At 29.9% G+C, this 12,092-nt stretch overlaps 1 protein-coding gene across 4 annotated transcripts in view; it reads right to left on the reverse strand.

Annotated features, from left to right (window-relative positions):
• Rcd-1 (Required for cell differentiation 1) overlaps positions 1-12,092 on the reverse strand; it is a 42,743-nt gene that overhangs the window by 12,563 nt on the left and 18,088 nt on the right. For 2 of the 4 annotated variants that reach the window (XM_076470761.1, XM_076470762.1), the window contains exons 6-9: positions 11,877-11,972; positions 10,986-11,084; positions 9,699-9,790; positions 96-1,581 (exon numbers count right to left, since the gene is read on the reverse strand). In XM_076470761.1, the coding sequence (XP_076326876.1) occupies positions 1,407-1,581; positions 9,699-9,790; positions 10,986-11,084; positions 11,877-11,972 (462 nt within the window). In that variant the 3' untranslated portion in view covers positions 96-1,406. Of the gene's footprint in view, positions 1-95; positions 1,582-9,698; positions 9,791-10,985; positions 11,085-11,876; positions 11,973-12,092 lie in introns of those variants that run through there. The other 2 variants (XM_076470763.1, XM_076470764.1) reach the window with 2 other exon arrangements.

Consider the following 12,092-nt stretch of genomic DNA (forward strand, 5'->3'; position numbering starts at 1 on the left):
ATGTTATTAATAGTTTTTCAACTAATTAGTATCGTATTCCAAGTTTTAACTGAAATTATAAAAATTACTTCATAAAATGATAGGATACACTATTCTTAAAATATATCATAAAATTTATTTCTTGGCGTTACCATCAAAAAGAACAATGACAATTATAAACTTCAGAATTGTTAAAACACTTTGTTATCAATTCTTTATATAGTCTTGTGTTTATGACAGACGATCCACAACATTGTACAATAATTATATGCTACTCAAATGATAATTCAATTTGAAACTTTGACCTTGAGATACTACTTTAAGTGCTAACAAAAGACAAAATTTTAACTTCTTTAAATAGACAGACATAGTTACGTATACACACACAGTGTAGTTCATTGCTAAATGTTCTAATATAGATGTGGCATTAGGAATTAAAGTTTATCTTGGAAAAATACAACTTGTTTTTTGTACTTAACTTTTCATTTGTTAAACTTTTACCTTTTCAAATACACTTAGCAGTTATGAACCAATTATTGTCAGTAATCATTTCACAGAATCTAACAACATGGGAACTTTTTTCTATAGGTTACTCTTGATTGTAAAAATATTAAAGTAACAGCTTAATTTGCAGATTTAGATTCTAATTATGTTTTATATTATCATAAAATAATTTCAAACTTTTGACTTTATTACACTGGTTTTTAAAGCCTAAACTTCAAGTCATATGAATATCAATATTAAAAGTATCAGAAAGACTTTATACCAATTTTTGAATAATACAGTTAAATACTTTTATTTTTTTTGGGAGGGGGTATCTTGTATTTGCAGTTAAGTATTTTTAAGAGATGTATTTGGACTTATAAAATAAGTTGTGAGAATGATCAAGTGAATGAAAATTACCAATATTGAAAGTATTACTGAAGTTTGCATGCAGAAATATATACAAACATACACAAAGGTAATTTACAAATGAATTATATCATTGATTATGTGATTTAACCTCATGTCTTTTTATCTTGCACATTTGCATACATAAACAAAGATTTAGAATACTCATAAAAACATCTACAGTTACATAAAATTAAGATTTAAAATATGAAAGCCAAAAAAAAAAAAAAGATTGCATTCTCTCTTACAATGGTTCTCTTATTTACTTAATTACAAATTAACTTCCATTTAAAAATAAAATCCAGAGGAAGATTTAGAAGGCAACATGAAGTTTTCAGAAGTTAGTGTCATGTATTTGAAAGAAAGGAAATATTTTTAATTTTAAACAATATTAAATATATACAAGGATTTTACTTAAAATGAAACCAGTTTTGTCGGGAAAAAATATTTTTCATTACAGTTATTTCACCTTTATGCAACTTTGTACGTTAATGGATAGTACATTTATTTTAAAAGCAAGCTCACAGACCTAGTGACTACTGAGATAGGGTTGGCTGATAGGGAAGACGAGGATCTGAAACTGAAGCAGTTTCCAGATTTTTTAATAACTGACTCAGCCAATGTTTAGTAGATTTGTCGTCCTTTAAACAGTTAGCAAAAGTTGTATCCTTCAGTTGATCAGGCAGGCACTGTCTAAGGGCTTCACGGGCACTAAAAGATAACCAAATTATTAAATTACCAAAGAAAATTTGTGCTTATAAAACTATATTCAACCACACAGAAACATATCCTATGCAAGATATGTTGGAGGCATATTATATAACATTATATAAGATTAAACAGTCCTATCCACAGTAAGCAGAGCAAATGAGCATGTTAATGGTCAGCACATATAGAAAACAAGCTAAGCCAGTCAATTACTACTGCGTAGTTGGAAAAATTATGAAATTATAATACTGACATACACACACATGTATATTTAAAAATCCACAAGTCTTTTATGGTAAGAAAAAGAGTGAAAACTTTGGGAAATTAATATCAGCTTCCCAGCTTTAACTACCTACTAAAAGATACATCCAGATAGGACATGTACACAACTATTACAGGCCTTTTTTAATGACAGCCATATTTCTGTTTATCAAATAAAACAATAAATAGAATGAGACACATTTTCATAGAAAAGTATAACACCTGTAAGCTGTTGTCAAATTTGTAGGTGAAAGTGCAAGCTTACAACCAGACTGTAGACAATTAATCTGGGTAGGCAGAAATTCAGAAATTAACAAGAACTGAAGCATTTTTTGACATGCAACTTGATGTCTTAAGTAAATTAAAAAAAGAAAAAGAAAATCAGATATAGTGACTAATGACAACCCTAGTTTAGTGCAAGACTTTCATTTCAGAATTTCTTGTGCTACACAAAGGGGTTCTCACTAAAAAGCCATTACCAATTTTGAACTGCTAGACTAGAAGAAAAACAGCTACAAAACAATAACTGGCAACTCTTGGGATTTCATTAACTGACATTTCCAAAGTGAAAAGTATGTTTTGACAGCAACAATTCCTTGGATTCACAACATCAGCGAACCACTACTGGTTCAGTAGAAAAAAAAGTATTATCTATGTAGTGACTCACATATTTTGTTCTAGTAACTGTTTGAAATTTTATGTTATGCTAGTGCGTGATAGCAGAAGTGTGAGTAATGTGTTTTTTGGCAATTTTTGAAGTACTGCAAATGTCAATTCATCATGACAGTCTATAAATTTCTTTTTTTTTAAATAATAAAAAAGTTTATTTTAGTGCAAAACTACATAACAGTCTACCTGTGCACTATCTGCCACAGATAATGAAATCACACATTTTAACATTGTAAGACCATGAATATACTTGTTAATCCACTGGTGAAAGAAAAAAAAGAAAATATTGTTGTATGTTAATTTTAACTTTACTGTTCACATTACCTTGAAACTACATGTGTTACATTTCTATTTACAGACTGATTTCAATTCACGATTTTTGTACTTTTGCAAAAATTAAGTTTTTTTTAAATTCAGGTTGTTTTTTTATTATTACTAATTTCACAATTACGACCAAACATTACAATAAAGCAAGCTAACTTTTTTGCTCAGAAACAGTAAACAGATCATAGATATTGCTAACAATAATATTTACCTTTGAAATGGTGATACCTATAGTTATTTCAACAAATGTCAAATTCTTTACTGTACAAACAAATAAAAACCTGATACTGGAATATTTACTTCATCTTCACTGCCATGTTTTTACATTTTACACTTTAGATTTTATTAGTAAAAGATAGCAGGCTAATTCAAACATTGCTGTTTTTTTTTTCTTTTGATGAATACTAGCTTCACAGAATTCAAAAGAAAAGAGTAGAGGTAAATTTACAGTTTCTGAGGTTTAAATATTATACAGCAAAATAAAGTCAGAGTTTATAACTCCACAGTCAAACAACAAAAATATGATAGACTTTGCTTCTTTCAGTCACACTACACATCCTGTAATACCATAAACCTTTTGAAGTTATTCTAGAAAAAAAAAAGAGAGTTAAAATCCAAGTAAATTGTGAACCATCACAGTAAAAGCTTTCATTTTTTCCTTTTAAAAGTTTCAAACAGTCCTCAATGTGAAATTGCAAAGCATGTTTAATATTTTATCATTATTAGTTCTAGTAATGCTTTTATCTTTACCTTAACACATCTAAGTAGATATGGATAAGTATGTACGGAAATACATTTTTCTTATTCTCAACACAAAATATTTGATCAAAATAACACAAAGCAAAAAACATTTAAATTCATATCCACACAACATACCTTGCTATCAGGAATGATGAAATGGGGTATAAGCTAAAGTGCCCTTTCATTCATTTAAAAAAAAAAAAAAAGGGCCTATTACAATGAACCACAATTTGTTTAAGTTTTAATAGCTTAGTGTGCACTGATAATCACTGTAATAAAGGAATTCTGCAATCACTATGGATTGGGATTGACTTCCAAATCTTATCATTTCATAAACCTATGCAAAATGCAAGAGTTAGGCTAAAAAAGGCATGGGGCACAGACAAGTGTCACATTTCAGCACACATTTTGTTTCAGAAATGTAGGAATCAATTCCAAAAATAACTTGATTTTATACATTTTATATCAATGAATGAAAGAAGATTCTAATGCAAACATCAAAATGAAGGTCCAGGCTAAAGCTAGTTTCTCAATGTTCTACACAAGCATGTTACAAGGCTGCTATGCATATATACTAGCATTAGGCCTGACATTTACTAAAAGTTATATATACTTATAATTCATTTTGTTAATATGAAACAAGCTGATACAATTATAATTAACTATGGTTATGGCTTAAGACTGAGGTAACGCCCTAAAACAAACTGCTTTGTGCTTCAGAATATTCAGTCAAATATCCTATTTTTAGCATAAGCTAATAAGGTATGATTATGATTTATTATCATATTCATATATCATGGTAATGAATTTAACTAACTTATAATAAAGGCTTATTCAGTAAAAGTTGTATTTTACACCTTTTGAATGATTGAAAAATCCTGTTCTTTAACCTAATATACATCAGCAAATATTATTTCTGACATATAAGACATATTACAAGCAATAGCAGTGTCAAGATGAAAGCTCCATTTTATGGTTAGGGAAAGGGTTGCATGGTAAAACGTGTGTGTATCTTTGTGCAAAGTGGAGGTAATAGTTAAGGATGCTACAATATTTGCCTTAATCCCTTTACTAGACAATAGGTCAAAAGATCAAGTAATAAAGTCCCATTATTCCAAGTTCTCACAATATTCACTAACAGATTTTTTTACTAATCTTATATCAAAGACTACCTGAATTTGGAAGAACGCAGCCTACTGCTGCAAGACCTGAACATATGCAATTCACGTTACTCAAGCAAGATTACAGGAAATCTGAAGAAACATCTATGAAAAGTTCTGACAATGATGTGCAGCCAGAGGAACTTGTTGACCTTTCCATAGGAAAGTCAAGATGTATAAATGTATGGGTGAGAAATGCAAATGTATCTACACCAATGACAAAGAGAACAGTAAAACGACTGGTCATTATTTTCAACTGGATTGGTTGAAGCAATGCAAATGGGTTGTCTTTTATACAGAAAAGCATGAGATGTATTGTGTGACATATACAGAAGTTATGAGCCTGCAAGAAGAAATTTCAGCCATGCAACTGGACTTGGATTAAACAACTGGAAGAAAGTGCCTGAAAAGTTACAGGAACACTGTTCATGAAGCTGCATCTAAAGAGATGTATAATCTACAGCACAAATCTTTCAAAACCACTGTTTCCAGGATTAATTATGTACACCTAGAAAAACAGCAATTAAGATAGAAAGGTTTGAATTTTCATTTGCAGATCATGAGGACACTCCTACACTAAAGTGTGGCTATAAAAGGTAACTCAGACAAGGTCCAATGTTTACCATTTTGATTTCAATAAAGAAACAGATAACAGATTAAAGCTGCTGTTAGACAAGAACCACTATGTAACAGCTCATATCTTGGATAAACAAGAGTAGATGTTGGTACTGAGCATACAAGGTGACTTGCTGCAAAATACTTTCAAAAAGGATCTCTTTAATTCTTGTCAATGAATCTTCCAACATTTCAAACAAAACAAGTTACCATTTTCAATCAGAACATGTGATGACCAGTATGAAGTTGATGACAATTTCATTAGAATTTATTAGTGCCATCAAGGTGTTTTGCCCAATGACTTGAAAAAAATACATAGTAGGAATCCTTCTGTGATGCAACCTTGATAGTCAGAAAATGACAGCCAACAGTTTTGATAAGGCTTCATGAGTAAAGTCTTTGGTGAATAAGATGAAAGAAGTTTCATCCAGTGCAATGTATGTTCACTCTTTTAAACATTGTAACAAACACCTAGTGAAGTATGGACTAAAACTTTGGCTGCTTTCATCAACACTAGACCTACATCAAGCATTGTATGCTATTATTGGAGCCTATCCAATGTGTCCTCCTTTTTGAAAACATTCTGAAAAAAGCTAAATAAGAAACAGTAACACAAGATATCATTTTGTAGTTGCAAAACATATCTATGACAAAGAAAAAATTTCTTAAGTGACCACATCATTAAAAAGCCCTACAGTGAGATGGAATGATTTCACAAGACATCAAAAGTGAGGATCACAGAAGTACTTAAACAGCTGATGTCATTAGGCACAATGTTTCAGCTTAATACCACTAGAAAGTTGATAGCTTTCCTAAAAAAAAACTATCAAAAAACTTCAAACCATTGACATTTATGCAAACTATGCCATCTTTTTCATCAGCCACACCATACAAATGCTTCAGGAAATGAGAAGCTTCATCACTTTAAATGAGATTAAAAATCTAATAGGCATTGAAAGCAGGAACGAGACCAATAATCAACATAAAAATTCCAACTCAACTTGAAAATGCATTGGTGTTGCTGATAGAGATGGACCCAACGTGACAAAGACCTAAACAGTAATAAGAGCAGCATGCATAAACTGTATTTTGAGGCTAATAATGCGATTCTGAAAAACCTTATTGAGCATTTTGAACAAGAAAATCTTTCTTTCATAAAGGACTTTGATCAGATTCTTCTAACTTCACAGACGGTATGAAGAGAAATTTAACTAACAAAGCAAAGCTCAAATTTCAGCTTGATGATCTGCTGACTCTCTTCCAACTGTGAAAGTGTGAAGCATAAAATAAAAAAATTAATTTAATGCTGTCAGCAAAGTTTACATGTTCAAAGGTTCAAACTGATCAAGCTGTACTATACAGTCCCTCTGGTCACATCTTCATGTGAAAACACAGCGTTAGGAGGTAATAAAAGAGAAACTCATCTGAAAAACATAACATCCACAAACATCCACAAAATATTTGATGATGTCAACATCAAAGTTCTGACTAAATACATTATTTAGATTTAGAAAGTAAAATAATTGATAAGGATATCAATGTAAATATTTTTAATAAAAGAAAATATTTTACCTTTCCAATTTATGGTTTACCCTCTTTTAATCGTAATGTACCACACCCTCCTGTGTTATAACACAACTTCGCAGTTGTTCAGATATTGTAAAATTTGTAATAAATTACAACATGTTATCAGTAATGTTGAAATACTGATATAAAAATTAATACTAAATGAATTTAATAAAGAAACTATAAATAAAATTATTAAATTATTCTGTAACAAATACAAGAACATAAATATATATAGAAATAAAAATCAGAGAAATTTTACTTAAAACTGCTAATAACTATTTCTAGTTAAGAATAAGATCATTTAACAACTTAGCACTACTTTATGTGGATGTACACCTTGCTGCACAAAAAGTCTTGTTTAGAGCATGATAGTCACTGTAGACTTGATGAATGGGTGATGGCTAGGAGCTATACTAGTTTGTTTGGACAGCTGGATGGGACACTTCATGTTGGTATTGTTCATTTTTTGTGTTGTCAATTAGTGCCTTTCTACCATATTGGGGGCAGGAATGATAACATCAAGAGGTAAGTTTTCATGTTACTTACCTCCAAATGGTAATACCTTATTTCTTTATTTTTTATTTCAATTAATTCTTTACTTGGGAGAGCAGTCACCTTCCCACAACTGTCTGCAGGCAGTGAAGAGTGATACAAATGTGGGACATTGTGGGCTTGAGCACCCATATCTCGCTCTCCTAATTTCCATTTCTAATTCTACATCTGTTGCTATTCTATTTCTTATGTGAGACTGGTGAATGGAGGTTAAGACTGGTAGACAGTGTATCCCCACTGCAATGTGGGTCCTACTTCTGCAGTAGCCTCCAAAACTTAGGATACATTTTATAATTCTATATTGTAACTTGTATCCTGGGAGCTAGTCAGTTGATGCAGCAATTTTGTTTAATTTGTTTTTACTGTGGATTGTTTTAACAAACAAGTTATTATAAACTAATACACACATACCAATCAATGCCATAATGCTTTACTTTCTTGTGCTTCTTTATCCAATCTGCATTTTATTTCTAGTAGAACAAATTAAAAATGGTTTATTTCACAATACTATCAAACCATCTACAGTCTTGATTAATATTCCAGAAGAAAGTCTATTTCCTGCATTATACTGGATTTCTTGATTATCTTAATACCTAATCCCAGATGTAGTAGTAGGAAGATCAATCATTGTAAAAATGAAATATTTACAATGATTGAAACATGCTGTATAGTTAAATATTTTGCCCTCCAAAGGAAAACTGCTCCACACTATGGTCGTTTCAGCATCCCTGCTTGCTGTTACACTTTTCATAATGTTCAAGCAAAGCTTCACAAGTTATTATGGTTACTTTATGCTCATTGCACTTACCTAAACTTATGATCTCAACCTTCTTTATACAAGTACAATAACAACCCCCACTGAAATACACTTACAGTTCATTAGTGGGTGCATGATACAGCAGTCAAAGTACTACTGTTTGGACAATACAGTATTATAGTTTTTTGAACTGGCATGTTTTTAGAAACAATTAATTCTAAACAGAGCAAAAGAGTGACAGGTTCTATGTATGATAAATCTTACAAACTTTTAGTTACTCTATAGTCAGTACATTAAAGATACACTGATGTTTACCAATACAATATTAGAATTTATAAGACTTTTTCTAATAAATATTTGCACGTGAACTTATAAAGCACTTCCTAACTCAATCTGAGTGAATAATCATTGTCACGCTAAAAATAAATATACATTTTTTCATATTTCAGTTTTCAAAACGTCTTGCACATCCTAAATGGACACCAGTATTTTTTGGTAAAAAATAGTATTTTATCTACTCTAGCATTAGCTGTAGCAAAATTATTAGCATACAACAAAATCAAAATTGAAAAACTGCAATACAATTTACCTGGCTTTCTAACTAACCTATAAGTATGTTAAGAAATTCCGTTATTGCTTGCAACAAAATCTTTAGTTTAAGTATATAAAAATGTTTCTCACAAACTTTCACTTTTGAAAGCTAACACAAAATGTCTGATTTACATTGTTCAAAATATGCTCTTTCATTTGGTAATAAACATATCCAATATTAGAAAGAACAAACAGACATTTTTTAAAAGACAAGATGGTAGTGTCCTGTCAGATGAACAAATAATGATATCTCAGTAAAGCCAAAAGAGGTTGACATTTTGTATTCAGGGTTGCCAATATCTATAGTACACACTTTTAATCAAGTACACAATTTGAAGCCCTTATAAATAAAGAGAAAAGTTGGGGCACCATCACATAATATGAATATGATTAACAAGTTTTATTTATCCATTTGAATTCAGAATCTTAGTTTAAAAACAAAATATAGTTCAATCTTAAAAAGCAATCTAAAAATGAAGGTTTGTTTACAAACTGAGCTGTTTGGCAATATTAATTCTGATGTTAGGTGAACATGTAGGTTAAAAATTCAGTTTAAGATAAAAATACAAACCCTATAATCCAAGTACACTTTTTTAAAAGGTGGATCTTTCTTTCGATATAAAATTCTGATTCACTTTTTTATATGTTATGAGTAATTGTAATAAAAATTATATTTTTGGAAACTCCACTGTGTCTGTTATTTCATTATTAAACATTCATTAAAAAGTTCTTAGAAGCTGTATTTTTGATGAAAAATTTAGATTACTTGTTTTTCCAAAATATTTTATATACAATATCTAAAACCAAGAATGTTCAATAAATTGATAATATTTTCACTTTATATTAGTGAAAAATCAGTTTATCACATGTCAAGAACTCACCGTGGGTTATCAGAAAGCCGGAGATAACAACGAACAACATGTTTCAGTAAACGTGCCGACTGCTCTTTGGCCAGAGACAACACCATTTTTCCCTAAAGTAAAAAAAGTCTTATATTCTACCTCAAATAGAAATTTAAAGCTATTTATGAATGTATATGTATTAAACTGAGGTTTATATTTGATGTACCTACAAAAGTACATGTGGTTGAAACAGTGTTCTCATTAACTTGCACTTCCATGTAGCTTGGGAACTGTGCAAAATATCAGATATGTAACAGCCGAAGGCAAGTATAAAGTTAAATATTCACCTGAAAGTTTAAGTTCAAACAATTTACAATGGAAATTAACATACTAAATTTCTTCCCAGACTTAAAATGAATACTTTGATCAATATAACTTATTCATTTACTTGTTGAATAAAATATTTATGTCAAATATTAACTATATTGTCATAATGCAAGAGCTTTTGTATATTTAGTGTAAATTAAAAGTGGTACATAAAGCTAAAAACTGTGTAGAGTATAAGATATGTAAAGATTAACTTTACGTAACTTTTCAGAACTTTATTGTTCTTAATTTTGTTTATCACAAACTGGAGTTAATTATGAGACATTCCTGAAATATAAATAATATCACAACCTGTATCTCCATTGTGTATCTTCAATTAGCTTATTATGCTTTTGCAGCTTTGTCAGGAGCTTAAGTTAAATACTTACTGTAGCCTTAAGGCCTTTTCTCCCAGATATATGGTGTAGCAAACATTTTTCCTCATTGTGTTGACTGTTCAAAAAATAATTCAGGTAGCTTTAAAACATGCATTAGAACACAAAGAAAATATATGAAGCACAAGAACAGCTGATCTCAAAACTCCTATGATTTACCTGGCTTTCTAACTAACCTATAAATATATTAAGACATTCTATAACTGCTCACTGCAACATCTTCAGTCTAAACATATCAAGGCTCTTGTCACAAACAATTCAAACTCTTCTCACTTTCCTCAAGAAGCTATAAAAACAATTAATAAGCTAATAAAGATACATTCTGGAAATATAGGTCATGATTTTATTTATGTTTTCAAAATTTTGGGAGATGAAAATTGCAATAATACATAATCACAAATCTCTGACTTAGCACAATTAACGGTTAAATATGAGTTCCAAAGGTTGCAGAAGACCCTGACCTTTGTTCTTACAAAGTGTAATTAACTCTCTTTTTCATGTCTTGTATAACTTTTAACATTAAGACACTTAGCTCTATTATGTATATAAAAATTATATAACTCACCAAAATCATTGCCACATGTGAAAATCTCTCATAAGTTTGACAAATATAGGAAAGCCCAGTGTCATCCAACAATATTTTTTGAAGAATAAATGTAGCTACCTAAAATAGCAATGACTGAGGTTAAAATTTGACAATAACCTGTTTCAACATATTTTGATAACAAATAATGGGGGAGGGTTGCAAAAGCAAACACTTATAAAACTTAAATATTATCTCTTTCTTAATACAACATTTGATTTTCAATAAATTAATTTTTGTTTAATTAATACGTTGTATTTAACTAATCAATTACAACTAATTAATTACAACTTACAAGATTATTTGTTAACTATATATTATTGATACTTTATAATATACTAATCTAAATCTTAAAAGTTGTAATGGCATACTTTTTGAACTTCAATGCACTTAATGTCAACCAATAAAATATTTTTTTTCTTTGTTGATATTTAATAACCAAACTAGTAAATTTTCTGATTACTTTATCTTAATCAGTAATTTCTAAGAACTTCCTAATGATGCAGGGCTTAAAAGTACTTTACATAAAGAAAAAAAAAAGGACCATTAATAGATACCACTTTCTACTTGCAATAGCTGGTTACTTGTTAACTCAAATTTTACTTTTTTTGATGCTCTATATAAAAATATTTTAAGCTGAGTATCAAAGTGACAGAGAAACAATGTGAAAATACATTAAATGATTTCTTGATTCTGCACTATCATGATTTGTATTCCCATTTTTCTTGAGTCAAAATTTAATAAACAATTTTATATAGCCATGAATAAAGACATTATCTTATACTTCAGAACTTATGTTTCAAATCTATGTGAAATGTACTGCATAAAGTTCGATTTGTTTTTTGAGAAAACACAGCTGATAACTAAACTTACAGTTTTAGACAATTCACTACCCGATTCCATAATACGCAGGCAGAGAGGTATGATCTCAGTGGTCAATAAGAAGTTTATCACCTCTTGTTCATCAGTCTGAAAACACAGAAAAAAAAACAACACACATTACATTTGGAAAAACAGAAGTTCAAGTTTAACTTAATTAATGGATAATTAATAAAACATATCTTATATTTCTATGATGTTTAACCATAA

This window comes from Tachypleus tridentatus, chromosome 12 (assembly GCF_004210375.1).
Source record: "Tachypleus tridentatus isolate NWPU-2018 chromosome 12, ASM421037v1, whole genome shotgun sequence".
Classification (NCBI taxonomy): domain Eukaryota; kingdom Metazoa; phylum Arthropoda; class Merostomata; order Xiphosura; family Limulidae; genus Tachypleus; species Tachypleus tridentatus.